This window comes from Schistocerca gregaria, chromosome 1 (assembly GCF_023897955.1).
Source record: "Schistocerca gregaria isolate iqSchGreg1 chromosome 1, iqSchGreg1.2, whole genome shotgun sequence".
Lineage (NCBI taxonomy): Eukaryota > Metazoa > Arthropoda > Insecta > Orthoptera > Acrididae > Schistocerca > Schistocerca gregaria.
The window spans coordinates 809,624,984-809,646,794 of NC_064920.1; the positions used below are offsets into that span (position 1 = coordinate 809,624,984).

Genomic DNA, 21,811 nt, shown 5'->3' on the forward strand with positions numbered 1-21,811 from the left:
AATTCTTGTCCTGCCACTAAGAGAATATATTTGCAAGAACCCAAAATCAGCTCTGTTACACAACACGAGATAATTTCAGCCAAACATGCTAATACTGAAATAAACACTGCGGAAAACCAATTGATTTTAATACAAGTCTATTTTATAAGCAAAATTTAAGTGATGTAACGTTTCACTGGCATAGAACGAGATCATAATACAGCGCAAACGACAGTCCTGCTTTCTCATGACTATTTGGGCATCTACGCTATAACCAGTGTCGCTGCGCAGTATCAAAACTGACTCCAATCCGTCCCTATTAACAGTCCAATTCCCAGTCTGTCATTACAGTTTTAGAGTTTCTTTAATTTCATCTAAATTGTTTGAGAAGAAGGCCGATGTATATAGACCTATATCTCTAACGTCGATCAGTTGTAGAATTTTGGAACACGTATTATGTTCGAGTATAATGTCTTTTCTGGAGACTAGAAATCTACTCTGTAGGAATCAGCATGGGTTTCGAAAAAGACGATCGTGTGAAACCCAGCTCGCGCTATTCGTCCACGAGACTCAGATGGCCTTAGACACGGGTTCACAGGTAGATGCCGTGTTTCTTGACTTCCGCAAGGCGTTTGACACAGTTCCCCACAGTCGTTTAATGAACAAAGTAAGAGCATACGGACTATCAGATCAATTGTGTGATTGGATTGAGGAGTTCCTAGATAACAGAGCGCAGCATGTCATTCTCAATGGAGAGAAGTCTTCCGAAGTAAGAGTGATTTCAGGTGTGCCGCAGGGGAGTGTCATAGGACCGTTGCTATTCACAATATACATAAATGACCTGGTGGATGACATCGGAAGTTCACTGAGGCTTTTTGCAGATGATGCTGTGGTGTATCGAAAGGTTGCAACAATGGAAAATTGTACTGAAATGCAGGAGGATCTGCAGCGAATTGACGCATGGTGCACGGAATGGCAATTGAATCTCAATGTAGCGAAGTGTAATGTGATGCGAATACATAGAAAGATAGGTCCCTTATCATTTAGCTACAAAATAGCAGGTCAGCAACTGGAAGCAGTTAATTCCATAAATTATCTGGGAGTACGCATTAGGAGTGATTTAAAATGGAATGATCATATGAAGTTGATCGTCGGTAAAGCAGATGCCAGACTGAGATTCATTGGAAGAATCCTAAGGAAATGCAATCCGACAACAAAGGAAGTAGGTTACAGTACGCTTGTTCGCCCAATGCTTGAATACTGCTCAGCAGTGTGGGATCCGCACCAGGTAGGGTTGATAGAAGAGATAGAGAAGATCCAACGGAGAGCAGCGCGCTTCGTTACAGGATCATTTAGTAATTGCGAAAGCGTTACGGAGATGATAGATAAACTCCAGTGGAAGACTCTGCAGGAGAGACGCTCAGTAGCTCGGTACGGGCTTTTGTTAAAGTTTCGAGAACATACCTTCACCGAAGAGTCAAGCAGTATATTGCTCCCTCCTACGTATATCTCGCGAAGAGACCATGAGGATAAAATCAGAGAGATTAGAGCCCACACAGAAGCATACCGACAATCCTTCTTTCCACGTACAATACGAGACTGGAATAGAAGGGAGAACCGATAGAGGTACTCAGGGTACCCTCCGCCACACACCGTCAGGTGGCTTGCGGAGTACGGATGTAGATGTAGATGTAGATGTATCTCATTGAGCGATTTCTCGCTCGACTGACTCTCTTCCCTCTAAAAGTGACCCACATGTAGTGATCTTGTTGACAGACAACTCCTACAGGGGCGTGGGGGTAGCACAATCACAAATCCTTAAATTCTTTTTAAACGCAATATAGCAATTTTTTGCCAATGGTTTTCATAGCGTCTTTAAAAAACGAAGTCACACATTGGTAATTGTTTCCCTTAATGAGCTGACAAACAACATTGGCAGGTTGTGTACTGGACAGCTGCTGTAAAACCCTCTTAGAGCAAAGTGCAAAACAAAGCATTCATTCAAGTAAACTGTCGAAGCACCCTATCTCTGTTTTTTTTACGATCATCAGTCTAGGTAGTTTCACGAGCACGATGTTATCTAGACTAGAAATTATCTATTAAAAACAACTGCCAAGTCTTATATTGAATCTGTGTCTTCGATTTTTATCCGCACGTCCTTCGCAGACACAAAACCAGTCGCTGTAATCTGCTCTCCGTCTTTTTCCAACATCCCTGTGAAACTTCGTGGTGCCGTCTATCCCTTGTCAATGTCCTGCAAAGGTTTCTACTGTTCGAGAAAATGACAGGAGTTCCACGACACTAGGCACCAGTGATGCGTTTAATGTCTTCATCATGACGCTTGTGGTTGGCCGTTATGATCTTGCTCACAACTTGACCGAATGGTCGCGGAAACTCCTCTTCCCACCCCCCCCCCCCCCACCCCCCTTAGTTCATTTCCTACTGATAGACCCGTAACACTGATTACACACTATGCCGTTCAGCGGTAAGTGAACATAAACTGCACAACCTAAGCACTCGCGAATGGAGTAACACTGCCGGTAATCATTAGCATGGCGAAGTGAGCTTATCCCCATTATGGCAATACTATTCCTTGTCCGCAGGCGATATAATTTGTGTGTTCATTGCAAACTGTCACCTTCAAATTGAGTAAGTTTTTAAAGATCTCTATTAGCCAGGTATACTATTGGTTCTAGATACAGCCAAGATCAAGGGTGAAAGATCGCAAAATCTGAATGTCTTTAGACATACTATTTCATTACTACTTCCGACGAGTGGACTGTGCTGTTTGTAAAGTTGTAGCTGCTCATGGATAGAATGTTAGCAAAGTCTGTGAAGTTCATAACAGTGTACATGAAATTATGTGCGCGTCTTTGTGTTACGTAATTTATCTGGAGCTGCTTACGGAACTGCTAAGCTGTTTTGCATTACGCCATGTATAAGGAGCTAATCGCCTAGAATTCGATTCAGATTCTTGAGCAATTATGCTTAATACTGATACCTGCTGGAGACACTGTATGTCGGTCTGCATCTAAAGTATCTGGGAAATGACACCACTGATCCTTATTTATCAAGAATGAATGGTTCGGTATATGTGAATGTCCCTCATGCATTAAATTTGTTTTTATTTTTAGGTGTGTGAATGTAAACGCCCTAGTCCTTTTGCATCTACTGTACAATATCTGTATCAGATTTACGTGTCATTTCAGTTATATTTTATTTAAATTTTATTCACGAATTTTTCAGCTGTTCCGAGCAAGGTTCTGTCTGAAGTTTCATTTAACCAATACTTGGCCTTTTTTCGTTGGCAAATCATAAATGTAACATTATTCTATCGACAACGTGTGAATTATTTTGCGTATTTCTTGCAGATACCTGTAAAATATTTTTCAAAAAATTTAACTCTGCCAGATAACTTTTTTGCCGCCGTCTCTGGGGGCAACCACCGGAGCGTGCCCCTGTTGCTCCACCGTTGTCACCCCTGTTATTACGCACTGGTCTTTATCAAATGTATGTCGTCAATTAATTCAGTTATTTCTCTGCTACGTTCCAATTCTCCTGTTAGATTCACCGCAAGTAAGTGTGAACGAATGTGGATGTCCAGATTTTGAGAAATTACCTGTGTCACTCGTGGCACATTAAAGTGCAATTCTATAGACATGAACTTCTTTAATAAAGATCTCGAAGAAAGTAGATGTATGTATTTCCCATACAATTAAAACAAATACAGGCTCTTCCAATAAGATGGCGAAAAGCAATCACACTGAATGGAGGACATGTTGAGAAGTACGACTTTGTAGCCAAAAAGAGTTCAAAGAAATGGTTCAAACGGCTCTGACCACTAAGGGACTTAACATCTGAGGTCATCAGTCCCCTAGAACTTAGAACTACTTAAACCTGACCAACCTAAGGACATCATACACATCCATGCCCGAGGCAGGATTCGAACCTGCGACCGCAGCGGTCGCACGGTTCCGGACTAAAGCGCTTAGAACCGCTCGGCCAAAACGGCCAGCCCAAAAAGAGTGGGGAATAGTATATTGGAATCGTGGGTAAAACCAACCAAACCGCTTTCAGAATGAAAAAAAGTATTGCGTTACTTATGGAAGTGGAGAATGGCAACTTTACGTCGCCTCAACAATACGGTTGTGAAAGCACCACTTAGGTTTCTAGCAAATACCCATTCGCGGATTACAACACTGTTCAGGACTTCGTGTTAAGTTTCCGTGGCAGAGCGAGCGGCACGTCTTGCCACCGTAGAGGTGATCTGGGAATGTGCAAGGCGAGTGCCGTAGCGGCTACGTGCCGGCTGCTCACGACTCCTGGCCGTGTCAGCGACAGCGCGGCGTCTCCAGTTACAGCCGAACAAGCGTGACACCCACCAGAGGGACCTCAGCAGCGCGGCCAAGGGCACCGCACACACTACGCAATTCCAATTCAAGCCCTCCTCCGTCTACAAGTTGTTCACAAACAAGCATTGTGGGTGGCAGGTTATTATGCTGCGACGTTAATATAACCCGAAAAATGCCGAGCTACTCAGCTCATTTACAAATATCAAGTGTTTCAAATTTGTGGTTAAGAATGGTTTTTATAACAATACTGATGCCAGTTGTTTTAACAGTAAGTCAACTCAAGAATATTATTAGTACACTACTGGCCATTAAAATTGCTACACCACGAAGATGACGTGCTATAGACGCGAAATTTTACCGACAGGAAGATGCTGTGATATGCATATGATTAGCTTTTCAGAGCATTCACACAAGGTTGGCACCGGTGGCGACACCTACAACGTGCTGCCAAGAGGACAGTTTCCAACGGATTTCTCATGCACAAACAGCAGTTCACCAGCGTTGCCTGGTGATACGAAAGGAGGAGAAATACGTACCATCACGTTTCCGACTTTTATCAAAGTCGCAGCCTATCCCGATTGCGGTTTATCGTATCGCGATATTGCTGTTCGCGTTGGTCGAGATCCAATGACTTAACAGAATATGGAATCGGTGGGTTCAGCAGGGTAATACGGAACGCCGTGCTGGATCCCAAAGGCCTCGTATCACTAGCAGTCGAGATGACAGGCATCTTATCCGCATGGCTGTAACGGATCGTGCAGCCACGTCTCGATCCCTGAGTCAACAGATGGCGACGTTTGCAAGACAACAGCCATCTGCACGAACAGTTCGACGACGTTTGCAGCAGCATGGTCTATCAGCTCTGAGACCATGGCTGCGGTTACCCTTGACGCTGCATCATACAGGAGCGCCTGCGAGGTGTACTGAACGACGAACCTGGGTGCACGAATGGCAAAACGTCATTTTTCGGATGAATTCAGGTTCTGTTTACAACATCATGATGGTCACATCCGTGGTCGGCGACATCGCGGTGAACGCACATTGGATGCGTGTTTTCGTCATCGCCATACTAGCGTATCACCCGGCGTGATGGTATGGGATGCCATTGGTTACACGTCTCAGTCAACTCTTGCTCGCATTGACGGCACTTTGAACACTGGACGTTACATTTCAGATGTGGTAAGACCCGTGGCTCTACCCTTCATTCGATCCCTGCGAAACCCTACATTTCAGCAGGATAATGCACGACCGCATGTTGCACGTCCGTACGGGCCTTTCTGGATACAGAATATGTTCGGCTGCTACCCTGGGCAGCACATTCTCCAGGTCTCTCACCAACTGAAAACGTCTGGTCAATGGTGGCCAAGCAACTGGCTCGTCGCAATACACCAGTCACTACTCTTGATGAACTGTGGTATCGTGTTGAAGCTGCATGAGCAGCTGTTCCTGTACACGTCATCCAAGTTATGTTTGACTCAATGCCCAGGCGTATCAAGGCCGTTATTACGCCTAGAGGTGGTTGTTCTGGGTACTAATTTCTCAGGATCTATGCACCCAAATTACGTGAAAATGTAATCACATGTCAGTTCTAGTATAATATATTTGTCCAATGAATTCCCGTTTATCATCTGCATTTCTTCTTGGTATAGCAATTTTAATGGCCAGTAGTGTATTAATGCGTTGAAATAATTCTACAGGATTCAGTAACTTTCAATGCGTATCTCTCGATCGGTAATTTCCACACAATGTATGCGTCAGTTTTTCAGCAGTGATTTGTCAGCACCATTATAACCGACAACTGTGACGTCAACACTGTCTTAAGCCAGTTTCTGCAGACGCACCGTCTCAAATCAGCTCATGATGGCAGACAACAATGGCAAAATTAAATGAAATATTCCTAGTAATGTTTCTAGCTGAGTATCAGATACAAAACTTTGTGCACGTTAATTGAAGCGATGCACTAAGAAAGTCAGATCGTTGTTGGATAGCTGAGTGATGACGTCGCAGGCAAGACAGAAAATAATGACATGGTATGAGCTAAACAAACCTCATAGTCACTGCGGTGAGCTATGTATCAGTATTACCAACTCAAGGGCTATATAGTCCCAGGAGACATTTTAAACCAGTTAAGATAGTTGCCTCCCATTCTATGTTTTGTTCTGTAGACTTTTAGGTGCATGTTTAGGTTACTTTGGAGCGAGACTCTGCGAATTGTATGTATTTTGCAATTTGGATCCGGCCATGTATGTAATTTTTCTTATTTTGCGCCTTGTTAAAACCGTCATCAATTCCGGTACTTCTTTACTTCACTCGCATTAACACCCATGCTAAACAGAAATACAGACTTTTTATTTCACCTGCGACTGTGGGCGCGTTTTTGTCAGCTAATGTTGAGTCAGCGCTTAATGGGAGTTGATAGGATATGCACAACTGACCTTTATACGTTGAAAGTCAGGTGAGTTTCCCTTAGTCACCACTGTACTTGTTTATTATAGCGTCACCGCGAGTTTCCTTTAACCGCCAAGTGCAACAATATCGTGGTTCAGCAATAACAGCTCGCCTGTTATTCTTATTTCTCTACCTTCTGACGCCACTACGCAGTTCGCTACACGAAGCTAACTCGCACTAATGGGAACTAACGATCGTTTCGGTATTCTTACTACTGGCGTCAGTGCAACGTCAGAGACTGTATCACAAACCTGAACCTGAAGATCCTTAGTCTCTGCAGATAACCCGCTCTGCCTTAATAGTTTACCATGCGCAGTGCGGGTGTGTGATGACCTATCTTAACATTCGTGAGACTAATGCCTCCTTGACGGAGAAACTGCTATTTGACGGTCACGTCACGGCTACTGATTACATACTGCATCAGATCAGTGGCAAAAATTACCAAGCTTAGAATTATTTTGCTGGTTCGGAATAATGCCGGCTCCTGTTTTCTTCTGTGGCTTGCAGAACAAGTGTACAGGTAACTGTCAGAGAAATGTTAGTTTTATTGGAACAGTCTAAGCAGTGACCTACCGACAGGTTTCATTTCGCTATTATCCTTTCCATCTTCTTCGATATGATGATGATAAAACTGCATTCATAAGCATCATCTGTGTCATCAAAGCTGTTAATCTTCAGACATAGACTGTACCCAAGCGCAGAAGTTTACAGATAAATTACCTCGATGGGTGATAAAACACACTCACTTCCCTATTTTCCCATAAATTTTATTCACTTTTATCCGTTCGGGACCAGGTATTCCCCTTGGAAGGCGAATATTCTTTGCAGACCAAGCCTTTGTAATAAGAATACACGCTTATCATATTACGAGACACATTCATGGTATTAAGAGGGTTGGTCGAAGTTTCAATTATAATCGAAGAAGAAAAGGTATTTTGCGGTTAATTTTTTTGTAGGTACATATCTGCTGTCGTGGCACATACTGAAATCGCGGGTCCACAGCTCCTGTGCCAACCTCTTCATCTCAGAGTAGCTCTTGCAACCTAAGTCCTCAGTTATTTAAAAGATGTATTCCAGTCTCTGTTTCCCTCTACCGTTTTTACCCTCTACAGCTCCCTCTAGTACCAGAGAAGTTATTCCCCGATGTCTTAACAGATGTCCCATTATCCTTTCCCTTCTTCTTGTCAGTGTTTTTCATATATTGCTTTCCTCACCAGTTCTGCGGAGAAACATCTCATTCCTTACCTTATCAGTCCATATAATTTTTAACGTCGTAGCAACACATCTCAAATGCTTCGATTCCCTTCTGTTTAGGTTTTCCCACAGTCCATGTTTCACTGCCATATGCTGTGTTCCAAGCATACATTATCAGAAATTTCTTCCTCAAATTAAGGTCTATGTTTGATACTAGCAGTTTTCTCTTGGCCGGGAATGCCGTTTTTCCTAGTGCTAGTCTGTTTTTTATGTCATTCCTGGTCAGTCAGTCATGGGTTATTTTGCTGCCTAGATAGCAGAATTCGTTAAAATCTACTCTGTAAACACCAATAATGATGTTACGTTTCTCGCTGGTCTTATTTCTGTTACTTCTCGTTATTGTCGTCTTTTTTTGATTTACTCTCAATCCATATTCTCTACTCATTATACTGAAACTTTCTGGCAGATTAAAACTTTCGCGGGCAAGTGCTCTACCGACTGAGCTACCCAAGCACGACTCACGCCCCGCCCTCACAGCTTTAATTCCGCCAGTACCTCGTCTCCTACCTTCCAAACTTCACAGAAGCTTTCCTGTAGAGTGAAAATTTCATTCTAAGAACATCCCCCAGGCTGCGGCTAAGCCATGTCTCCGCAACATCCTTTCTTCCAGGAGTGCTAGTTCTGTAAGGGTCGCAGGAGAGCTTCTGTGAATTTGGAAGGTAGGAGAAGAGGTACTGGCGGAATTAAAGCTGCGAGGACGGGGCGTGAGTCGTTCCTGGGTAGCTGAGTCGGTAGAGCACTTGCCTGCGAAAGGCAAAGGTCCCGAGTTCGAGTCTCGGTGCGGTACACAGTTTTAATCTGCCAGGAAGTTTCATATCAGCGCACACTCCGCTGTAGAGTGAAAATTTCATTCTACTCATTATACTGTTCATTCCACTCAGCTAATCCTGCAATTTTTCTTTATTTCTACTAATTAAAGCATGTCATCAGCGAATCTTACCATTGATATCCTTTCAACTTCAATTTTAATTCCACAATTGAACCTTTCTATTATTTTCGTAATTGCTTCTTCGATGTAAATATCGAACATTATGGGGGGGGAGGCGAAAACTACATATCTGTATTACTCCTTTTTTATTTGGAACACTTCGTTCTTGTTCTTCCACTCTTACTGTTCCTTGTTGACTCTTTGACATACACCAAATTACCCATCTCTCCCTACAGCTTACTTCTATTTTTCTCAGAATTTCCAACATGTTGCACCATTTGACATTATCTAACGCTTTTTCCAGATCGACATTTCCTATGAAGTCGTCTTGATTTTTCTTTAGTCTTCCATTATCAATCGCAATGTCGGAATTGCCTCTCTGATGCTTTCCTTCCCTAAAGCCAACGCCGCTACAGAAGCCAAAGTAAAACGGCACAGCCCATCTCCACTGTACCAACGGGCTGCGCAATCTTGTTTAGTTCCTCTAGCGGCGTGCTACGGTTCTGTGGAGTGGTGTTTTCGGTGCGTACCACAATGTACTTGCAAACCAAGAACACATATGTAACTTTACTCTCTCAAGATGTTAACTAAAACTTTACGAGTACACCTCGTACATAGTTCTCTACGCACAAATAATCCAAAGCTCACGTTGTAAGAGAAGCAGCAGAGGCGCCAGCATGCACCGCAAGTCTAGATAGAATATCACTCTCTAGCAGCAGTCACACACACGTCTTGCTCTATTCCCAGGAGAACCTGACCACGTTGGGATACAGGGTAACGACATGGCTGATAAAGCTGATGGACAGCACTGTCGTAACATGCTTCCTTGGCAATGTCCCATCCCATTGCCATTATCTCATTTTCTGATAGATGCATCATGCTTCAGTGGGAGACTGAATGGTTGCAGGTGTCGGACAACAGGGGTCACTCAAGCCGACCACATAAGCTTGGCGGACTTCGTGTCAGCCTCGCCGCTGGAAGGAAGTTTTGCTTACCAGACTGCGCATCGGCATAGCCCTTTCACACACAGCAGTGTCATTCCTTCGCCTTCAGAATCGCCGAGTCTGGTGCTAGCCCTCGGTGCCAGTCAGTCATACGAGTCAACAAAACTCCGTGTCTGCAATGCCAGTCAATATTTTGCTATTCAATCTGACTATTACTTTCAATCAGTTCGCTGAATACACTTTTTACGCGAATAGGATCGACATTCCCGAGACTGTGGGCTATAAGTGATACATATAAAAAGTAAACACGCTGGTCTCTATGACTGTCTCCTCCACATAGTAAGGCGTTAAGACACTACCAGCGCCGTATCTTCGGATTCACAGGCCACACCTACTTTATTTACGTTTAGCCCACGGCGTTCTTTAGGAAAGCATAATGATCGCTTCAACGGTGACAGGGAAAATGAAAAAGTGAAATGGATGGCTGATGGAGCAGAACCATGAACGGCGGATGTGGTACCAGACCGCTGAGTCGCGACATCGTACAGACCAGTTTCTTCTCGGAAACCCAGGGTTCGGTTGACGTCATAGGAACGAGGACTTCTTTGTTCTACCACAAATTTTACTCACTCCACCAGTATCGTTTTTTCCCTACCGAATCCGTCCAAATCAAAATATGAATGTTACACGAGACTGTAACATTCAGAGTAACGATACAAGACGACTCTTATGTGAAGTATGGAAAGCAGAAATATTTGGCACACTCCAGCAGCGGTGCTCTTTTTTAACACGTCACCCAAGACCAATGGCGAACTTTTATTTTTTATACACAAGCGCCAAGGACTGAATCCATTTTTACTAACCGCCCGTAATTTTAAATTACTGAGAAGTAAATCAGGTGGGAACAATGTTGCATACTCTAAATATACAGGGTGTTACAAAAAGGTACGGCTAAACTTTCAGGAAACATTCCTCACACACAAAGAAAGAAAATATGTTATGTGGACATGTGTCCGGAAATGCTTACTTTCCATGTTAGAGCTCATTTTATTACTTCTCTTCAAATCACATTAATCAAGGAATGGAAACACACAGCAACAGAACGTACCAGCGTGACTTCAAACACTTCGTTACAGGAAATGTTCAAAATGTCCTCCGTTAGCGAGGATACATGCATCCACCCTCAGTCGTATGGAATCCCTGATGCGCTGATGCAGCCCTGGAGAATGGCGTATTGTATCACAGCCGCCCACAATACGAGCACGAAGAGTCTACATTTGGTACCGGGGTTGCGTAGACAAGAGCTTTCAAATGCCCCCATGAATGAAATTCAAGAGGATTGAGGTCAGGAGAGCGTGGAGGACATGGAATTGGTCCGCCTCTAGCAATCCACCGGTCCCCGAATCTGTTGTTGAGAAGCGTACCACCACTTCGACTTAAATGTGCACGAGATCCATCGTGCATGAACCACATGTTGTGTCGTAAAGGCACATGTTCTAGCAGCACAGGTAGAGTATCGCGTATGAAATCATGATAACGTGCCCCATTGAGCGTACATACTGACAAACTAAAATGAGCTCTAACATGGAAATTCAGCGTTTCCGGACATGTCCACATAACATCTCTTCTTTATTTTTGTGTGAGGAATGTTTCTTGAAAGTTTGGCCTCACCTTTTTGTAACACCGTGTATATTCGATATTTTTGCTGCCTATAAATGAAAAACAGATGTCTGACTTGTGAAATATACTTATTTTGTAAGGCTCACTTGCTTTCTGGTACTAGCTTAGGAAGCAAAGAATATAACTAGATGTCATCAGACAATGTGGTGGACGTTGCTGTTGGTGATTTTTAATCCTCACTAGGGGAACATTTGTGTATGTTTCTATTAAGGCCCTATACAATTCAGCGAACACGATATTTTGCTACGTATTTTCCTTGCTGTTAGCGAAGGGTTTTACTTATGTTGTTGTTGTTGTTTTCATGAGGAGTAGAGGTGGGTGATTTGTCTGTCCGGGTTTTATGGCAGCCCCTGGAAACCTTTTATTATGGCAACAGATTGATCTGTAGCACAGAACGAAACCTATCTTAATTTGTGAAGTGACACTCTTGATTGAAACAAGTGAATGTGAATAAGAAATTTTAGTGAAGTAATTGATCTATAGGATAGCACGAGACAGTATTTAGTGCGCTTTTCTGCATCAACAACTCTCCCAATGAATCTCAAACTGGTACCCGCCTTACCAACAATTAATTTTATATGATCATTCCACTTCAAATCGTTCCGCACGCATACTCCCAGATATTTTACAGAATTAACTGCTACCAGTGTTTGTTCCGCTATCATATAATCATACAATAAAGGATCCTTCTTTCTATGTATTCGCAATACATTACATTTGTCTTTGTTAAGGGTCAGTTGCCACTCCCTGCACCAAGTGTCTATCCGCTGCAGATCTTCCTGCATTTCGCTACAATTTGCTAATGCTGCAACTTCTCTGTATATTACAGCATCATCCGCGAAAAGCCGCTTGGAACTTCCGACACTATCTATTAGGTCATTTATATATATTGTGAAAAGCAATGGTCCCATAACACTCCCCTGTGGCACGCCAGAGGTTACTTTAACGTCTGTAGACGTCTCTCCATTGAGAACAACATGCTGTGTTCTGTTTGCTAAAAACTCTTCAATCCAGCCACACAGCTGGTCTGATATTCCGTAGGCTCTTACTTTGTTTATCAGGCGACAGTGCGGAACTGTATCGAACGCCTTCCGGAAGTCACGGAAAATAGCATCTACCTGGGGGCCTGTATCTCAAATTTCTGGGTCTCATGAACAAATAAAGCGAGTTGGGTCTCTCACGATCACTGTTTCAGGAAGCCATGTTGATTCCTACAGAGTAGATTCTGAGTTTCCAGAAACGACATGTTCTAATAAAATTCTACAACAGATCGATGTCACAGATATAGGTCTATAGTTTTGCGCATCTGCTCGACGACCCTTTTTGAAGACTGGGACTAACTGTGTTCTTTTCCAATCATTTGGAACCTTCCGCTTCTCTAGAGACTTGCTGTACACGGCTGTTAGAAGAGGGCCAAGTTCTTTCGCCTACTCTGTGAAGTATCAAATAGGTATCCCGTCAGGTCCAGTGGACTTTCCTCTGTTGAGCGATTCCAGCTGCTTTTCTATTCCTTAGACACTTATTTCGATGTTAGCCATTTTTTCGTTTGTGCAAGGATTTAGAGAAGGAACCGCAGTGCGGTCTTCCTCTGTGAAACAGCTTTGGAAAAAGGTGTTTAGTATTCAGAGAGAGTCTACCGTTTTCTATCCGTAAACAAAATTATATCGAAATTTAATGAGTGGGCACCCAAATCACGGAACGTACGTAATGAATTCTTTTCTCCTAGCAAAGAATATAAATAAAACCTATCGAAAGCGGAAAAGCAATGTCGTTAAGTTTTTAACGCATGCAGCGAATTTACTTGCGACGATATACGGATTTACTAATTACGCTTTTAGTTTATATTCGTAAAAATAAGAGAGCGGTGCTTAATTCTGTTATTGACTAACTTCGGAAAATACATCTGTGACCAAGTTGAAAAAACCAACAGTGCCCTCTATTGATTCTTTCGGGTACTACGACAACAACAGTGCCGTCTACTAGTTCTTTTGTGTACTGCTCCGTGATGATTAAACATCTGAACTACTAAACTCAGCAGACGATTTTAGATACAAGTTTAAATTACTATTTCTTTTTCTCAGTGTTCTGATTTTGATGAAATAAAGCCTAAATGTTGCACGACCCTGTGATCAGGTTACGTGTGGAAACGCTATTAAAATTCGTCTAGCGGTTTTGGTGATTAGCGTGGCCTGACGGACAAACCCGACTGTTCAGCTATTAGTATACGTGTAGATACATATAGTTAATCTATAGGATCTACAGAGTGAAAAGTATTTAAACCGACAAACTCGGGGAGGTTGTAGGGGACATCAAAACAAATATTTTTCCCTGTCATTTTTCCTACGAGGATTATTTAAACCGTTGGAGGCCGTACTAAGCTCTTCAGTTGATAGAGGCCGTATTACGATCTTCAGTAGTTACAGGGCGTATTACGCTCTTCAGTTGTAGACAATTGCTGTCCACCAGTGTAGTAGTGCATTGTCTCTGTTTACTAATGGAGCGATTCACCTCGAGTGAGTACACTGATATGGTTGGTGCGTACTACGTAGAACACCACAAAGGACAAGCTGCACAGCGGGTTCATTAACAACAATATCCTAATCGCCGTATCCCGCATCATACATTTGATGCTGTGCACCAACGTCTGCGTGAGACCGGGTCATTTAGCAGAATACCTGGACAGAGACCCCGTCGCTCGGTAAGAACGTTGCAATTTGAGGAAGCTGTCTTGCAGCATGTGGAGCGGGATCCTTCAATCAGCACGTAACATGGAGACGAATCAGACGAATGTAAGAACAATCCTTTGAGAGCAATTGTTACGTCCATTTCACTTACAACGTGTCCACAACCTGGAGCCAATTGATAATCCACCCAGAGCCCGGTTTTCGCAGTGGTACTTCGAACAGTGTGAAATGCATCCTACATTTACATCCTCTGTGTTGTTTACTGATGAAGCAACGTTCGAGTGTGATGGGGTCTTCAACATGCACAGTTCGCATGTTTGGAGTGAGGATAACCCACATGCCACAGTTACTAGCCCTCATGAAGTGCGGTTCTCCTTTAATGTGTGGGTCGGTGTTGTTGGAGACTTTAATTGGGCCGTATGTGCTACCTAGTTGTTGTCTCTTGGTCATAAAAAATGGAAAAGTGTTTGTTGGTTTCATTAATTTGCCGCCAGAGAAATCTTCCTCTACCGGATTAAATACTGCTCATAGGAAAAGTGACATCAGGGGAAAGTATTTGTTTTGGCGTCCCCTACAAGCTCCCAGAGTTGGTCGGTTTAAATATTTTTCACCCTGTATAGTTTTTGGGGGGCGAGTTTGTCAGTATCAGTATACCTACCATATATGGCTTTGCCTTAGGAGCTTAAATTTTTTACATCGCCAAGCGATCGTAGACCTTAGTATTTGACAAGTACGTTTTTAGGGTTCCTAAAAATTGGGACGTTTGCTGATGGGTAGACGGACAGACAGACAGAAAGGTGCTCCCGAAGGGTTCGCTTTCACCGGTTGAAATACAGAACCGTCTAAGATGACAGGTTGGAACTGCATCAGGTCAGGCTCGCAGAAGTCATAAAGGTTTGCAGTACAGACAGTCGCAGGCAGAGCGTGGCCGAAGTACGCGGCGGCTGTACAAACTGAAATCTATCACGTACCGAACAAAAACAGAGTTTCGAGGGCGTTGTTTAGAGACATAATAAAACCACAAGACAAGGCTCACCTTTCGGCCGCGGGCCTACAAAAATAGAGGAGCGCGCAGGGCAGCGACGCAGTGATTGCGTTACGCGGGGCCGGCCAGCCACGTGTGTGTATGTGAGTGCGGCCGCGGGCGCGGGCAGGCGCTCGCATTGCCACGCCCAGCCCCGACTGCTGTGGGAATGCTGCGGCCGCTGCGTTGCGTCACCGGGAAAAACAATAACAGCCCGGCCCGGCCCGGCACCTGCAGCCGCCAGTAAGTGCGGCTGTTACAAGGGACGTAAAGCCACGCGCAAAATCGCTGACCCCTTAACTTCTCTCCTCAAGTACAATCCCACCTGCTAATGCTTCTCACTACAGCTGCCTCCTTGCAGGGTATTGGCGACATCAGTATACGCGCTCAACTCCCATATTTTTTCCTATTGCTTACAGTGAATACATTGTACTTTATTCACTGTCATTTCTGAAATGTGATCTGTTGTTTCTCAAACGAACTTCAAATGGGTCAAATGGCTCTCAGCACTATGGGACTTAACATCCGAGGTCATCAGTCCCCTAGAACTTAGAACAATCTAACTAACCTAAGGACATCACACACATCCATGCCCGAGACAGGATTCGAACCTGCGACCGTAGCGGTCGCGCGGTTCCAGGCTGTAGCGCCTAGAACCTCTCGGCCACACGCGGCCGGCAAAACTAATCTCTGTATAAGGGAGAAGACTGTCCTACAAAAGGGGCGTGACTCGTTCTAACCATTGTAGCAGTGCGTCCACAAGGGCCGAGAAGCCTCTGAAACTACGTTGGCATGTAAATCTGATCAGCATGGAAAACGCTGATGTAGGCTTCCGCGCTCATAGCCTAATATCGTGCAGCGCCCCAGCCAGCATGCAGAAGGGCCGCAGCACGACGTGGCACGGACTCGACTAGTGTGTGAGCTAGTGCTGGAGGGAACTGACACCATGAATCCTGCAGGACCGTCCACGAATCCGGAGGAGTACGAGAGGGTGACTACCTCTTCGGAACAGCACGCGCAAGGCATCCCAGATATGCTCAGTGGCGTTCATCTCTGGCGAGTCTGGTGGCCAGTGAATGTGCTTAAACTCAGAAGTGTGTTGCTGTAGCAATTCTGGGCATGTGGGGTGTCGCACTGCCTTGCTGCAACTGCCCAACTCTGTCGGAATGCACAACGGACACGAACGGATGCAGGTGATCAGACCGGATGCTTACGTACGTGTCACCGGTCAGGGTCGTACCTAGACGTATCAGAGGTCCGTATCACTCCAACCGCACACGCCCCACGCCATTACAGAGCTCTCTGCAGCTTGAAAAATCCCCTGCCGACATGCAGAGTCCATAGATGCATGAAGGTGTCTCCGTGCCCGTACTCGTCCATCCGCTCGATACAATTTGGAACGAAACTCGTCCGACCAGGCAACATGTTTCCAGTGATCAACAGTCCAATGGCGGTGTTGACGGGCCCAGGCGAGGCGTAAAGCTTCGTGTCGTGCTGTCATCAAGGGTACGCGAGTGAGCCTTCAGCACCGAAAGCCCATATCAATGGTGTTTCGTGGAATGATTCGCACGCTGACTCTTGTTGATGGCGCAGCATTGAAATGTGCAGCAATGTGCGGAAGGGTTGCACTTCTGTCACGTCGATGGATTCTCTCCGGTCGTCGTTGGTCTCTCTCTTGCAGGATCTTTTCTCGGCGGCAGCTCTACCGGAGATTTGATGTTCTGCCGTATTCCTGATATTCACGGCACGCTCGCGAAATGGTCGTACGGGAAAACCCCCATTCATAGCTACCTCGGAGTGCTGTGCCCCAATGCTCGTGCGCCGACTACCACCACGTTCCAACTCAAATTTTGGTAACCTGCCATTGTAGCAGCAGTAACCGATTTAAGAAGTGCGCCAGACTCTTGTCATATATGCATTACCGACCGCAGCGCCGCATTCTGCCTGTTTACATATCTCTGTATTTGAATACGCACGTCTATACCAGTTTCTTTGGCGCCTCCGTGTAGCTTCCCGCGTATGGTGACACGTCAAGATATAAATTAAGTCACTGAATACAACCGATGATTCCGCCATCCTTCTAGTATACTTGAGAAGTGCCAGCAACATGTCTTCTCACTGACTTCGCTCACGTGAAAGTTCCCACCCAGTCAGTTAAGGTAAGAAATCAGAACACAAGTTGTCAAGTTGTATTGGTGCGGCTCTTTATTGGACAGAGAGTAGTGTGATCGCATCCTGATCTAAGCTTGGAATCATGAGATATTTCAGTTCTGACAGCGCGCGATAATCAGAACTGAAGTAGTGGGCGACGGCCGCAAGCAGTCATTGTCGCATGGTGTGGCGAGGCGGAGCCCGAAAACGTCAAATCACTGTGGCGGGGGCTCGCGACGCGCTGTCGTCAAATCTACAAAGAAGGCAAAATGGTCAAGAACTTAAAGACCCACGCAGTTTGCAGTAGCAGACACCCCTTGGCGCTGAACTGAAGGACCCATCCCACGCTGCGCAGATCACGGAAGGAAAATATGTCCATCAGAAAATTACGTTATCGAAGAGTTAACTTGGGTGGAAAATTATTTCAAGTATTGTTACTTAAGTGTCTGCACTGGAGGAACCGATATTTACAAAAAGGGAAAACAATATTGAAATTGATTGTCTGACGACACTGTAGCCAATAGAAGCTAGGCGTGGTGGTGAAGGATAACTGCCTCGAGAGAACGCGAGTTAGAACGCGTGTCAAACGGCAGCTCCACCTCACTTGCGTAATACGTTTTATCTTTATCTGTAATTACGTACAGTCGCGTGCGAAGTGCTTTTAAGTGCTGTTGGTAAAGTACACTCCTGGAAATGGAAAGAAGAACACATTGACACCGGTGTGTCAGACCCACCATACTTGCTCCGGACACTGCGAGAGGGCTGTACAAGCAATGATCACACGCACGGCACAGCGGACACACCAGGAACCGCGGTGTTGGCCGTCGAATGGCGCTAGCTGCGCAGCATTTGTGCACCGCCGCCGTCAGTGTCAGCCAGTTTGCCGTGGCATACGGAGCTCCATCGCAGTCTTTAACACTGGTAGCATGCCGCGACAGCGTGGACGTGAACCGTATGTGCAGTTGACGGACTTTGAGCGAGGGCGTATAGTGGGCATGCGGGAGGCCGGGTGGACGTACCGCCGAATTGCTCAACACGTGGGGCGTGAGGTCTCCACAGTACATCGATGTTGTCGCCAGTGGTCGGCGGAAGGTGCACGTGCCCGTCGACCTGGGACCGGACCGCAGCGACGCACGGATGCACGCCAAGACCGTAGGATCCTTCGCAGTGCCGTAGGGGACCGCACCGCCACTTCCCAGCAAATTAGGAACACTGTTGCTCCTGGGTTATCGGCGAGGACCATTCGCAACCGTCTCCATGAAGCTGGGCTACGGTCCCGCACACCGTTAGGCAGTCTTCCGCTCACGCCCCAACATCGTGCAGCCCGCCTCCAGTGGTGTCGCGACAGGCGTGAATGGAGGGACGAATGGAGACGTGTCGTCTTCTGCGATGAGAGTCGCTTCTGCCTTGGTGCCAATGATGGTCGTATGCGTGTTTGGCGCCGTGCAGGTGAGCGCCACAATCAGGACTGCATACGACCGAGGCACACACGGCCAACACCCGGCATCATGGTGTGGGGAGCGATCTCCTACACTGGCCGTACACCTCTGGTGATCGTCGAGGGGACACTGAACAGTGCACGGTACATCCAAACCGTCATCGAACCCATCGTTCTACCATTCCTAGACCGGCAAGGGAACATGCTGTTCCAACAGGACAATGCACGTCCGCATGTATCCCGTGCCACCCAACGTGCTCTAGAAGGTGTAAGTCAACTACCCTGGCCAGTAAGATCTCCGGATCTGTCCCCCATTGAGCATGTTTGGGACTGGATGAAGCGTCGTCTCACGCGGTCTGCACGTCCAGCACGAACGCTGGTCCAACTGAGGCGCCAGGTGGAAATGGCATGGCAAGCCGTTCCACAGGACTACATCCAGCATCTCTACGATCGTCTCCATGGGAGAATAGCAGCCTGCATTGCTGCGAAAGGTGGATATACACTGTACTAGTGCATACTCTGTTGCCTGTGGTTCTGTCAGTGTGATCATGTGATGTATCTGACCCCAGGAATGTGTCAATATAGTTTCCCCTCCTGGGACAATGAATTCACGGTGTTCTTATTTCAATTTCCAGGAGTGTATATTTTGCAGACTTACACTAAGATATCACTGAGGAAACGAGTGACATGTTCGTTAAACCAGAAGTGACTTACCGCCCAAACGCTACCATGTTTTCAATAATTTAGGCCCGTATGAATTGTTTCGATTTGTGATCATAATGCCTCTTTAAATTCGTTTAGGGGCCTTGATACGACGGTAGTTTCGTTATTACGTTCTGCCGACACGAGTTGTTGCTAATCTATACGCCACCATTGCTGGCGACGAACTGGAATCCTTCCCGCGACGGAGGTTATACGCAACCGGTGTGGAACTGCCTACCAGGTAACATGGGTCTTCAGGAATGTCGTATGGTCTGGCTTTAGAAATATTGCAAGTAGTAAAGCACTCCTGGAGTATCGGAACCTATAGTTAATTATCATTAATGCTAACGTCAACATTTAACATGTTGGCGAAGTATTTGCCCTATAATAAGAATGAACAGTTATAAATGTCCAGCACACGTTAAGAATGGAAATCTTGCCTCCTCAATTCCTCGTAAGTACCATGTTACGAGGTTAAGCACCAGTGAACCACAATTTTATGTTGGAAATATGAGATGTACTAATATATTTGTAAAATTGGCTTGTTTTGGCGCAATGTCTTTTTTTAAAAAAAATACGTCTTAAAAGCAAATTAATGAGAGCAAATGAATATCTTAAAACATTTCGAACGCTCATGACAGTCGCCTCAGCTTCAGCCTGACACGACGCCTGTCCTCTCCCGTGACTAAGCTTGTTAGATTTTACACGATTTCCCTGAACCACTCTTTGAGGTAACGCCGCGATAGCTGCAGACAACTTGTGAAGTATTTGGCAGTTCGTTACCAACGATAATTGCCGTGTAAATTTCTATCTCGCTTTAGATTCCGCCCTTCCTGCCTTCGTTGAACAGAGGAAAGAATGTGTAGGTTTCGAAGTGCGCTCAAACCAACCAGCAAACTGCCCAACCAACACCGGCATGCGATTCTTTTTGACCCGTCTCTAAAATGTGTAAGCCTCGTTGCTACGAGGTAAGGTCCCGTTTTTGTATTCCTCGGTACGTAAAGCCACTTCCAGTCTGAAATATCGTTTCATGCAAGAAAATCCATTCCATTTCTTTTTTAAATCTTACTACACGAAGATATATCAACTACTTGGAGTGTTCGTCTCTTGTTCACTCGTCGAAGTTCCCACCAAATTTGTTTGTCTGTTATACAGGATGCGTTGTCTATGGAAATATCATGCTTACACACACACACACACACACACACACACACACACACACACACACACACACACTTGAGTAGGGAACTGAAGTACTTACAGCGGTGTTGTCCCTGTTGAGGATCTCAAGCGGCGCGCGAATGCTGGGCTTGCCGAGGTACCAATCTTGTTGCGGGTTGTACCCCGACAGGACGCGCACCAGCCGTGGTACATTCACGTAGTTGTCATCGTCTACGTGACAGAACCACCTGAAACAGAGACGGACACCTTAGGTCATATATGTGTCTTTTTTTGTAAGTGCTTTTATTCACACAAAATACATATGAAAATTTCTTACACTGTAAACCGTCAAACCTTTTACTTGTTTGCGGTGTTGCTTACATGTAAAAAAAAAAAAAACCAGCTACGTTCCTGCTGCCGAGTTAGCTGCTACTTGATTGTACTTTTTGTACGAAATGACTACAGCTGCACTGGGTATTTTACTGGCAAATACCTTCTAGCAAACATAGTTCACTCGTCAGTTACAGCAACTGAAAAAGAAGAGCTTCACAAAATGAACGTATGACGACTCACGGTCTCTTGGCAGGGCTAGCGTGCACAAAACGTTCTGGCAGTATGGAGACCCGCCCACCACCGCTGCCGCCACAGATCACGCAGGTGTGTGCCTTGTCAGGAAGCGAAATGACCTGGCAGTTGTCTCCTTGTTCGCAGACCGCACGTAATAACACCCTTCACGGCGAAGAAAAGGTTCTCCCGTCCACCCTTTCAGAAAGCAATTCTACCTGAATACATTTGTCAACTTAGTAACAAATCTGTTCTTGGAAATGAGTCCCCTTGCGAGGAAGAAACAGATGTGGCAACTGCCTGCCGAAACCACATTCTCAAGTGCGAATCAGAGAAGGTATAGTAAGATCCATTATTGTGTTCCAAATTAAGGTTTGTAGCCTTAGTTATGCAACAGTTTAAGAACTAATACAAAATTTGAAAGCAAAAATCATATAAGTATAAATGTTTTAAATATCGTTTTTCTTCTTTTCACGGCCTTAATTTTATATTGCTCGCTACA

General features: G+C 45.1%; 1 protein-coding gene across 1 annotated transcript in view; it reads right to left on the reverse strand.

Annotated features, from left to right (window-relative positions):
- Positions 1 to 21,811, reverse strand: part of LOC126270700 (fringe glycosyltransferase) — a 570,474-nt gene that overhangs the window by 101,749 nt on the left and 446,914 nt on the right. The window contains exon 6 of the mRNA XM_049974091.1: positions 20,846 to 20,993. Coding sequence (XP_049830048.1) covers positions 20,846 to 20,993 — 148 coding nt within the window. The remainder of the gene's footprint in view (positions 1 to 20,845; positions 20,994 to 21,811) is intronic.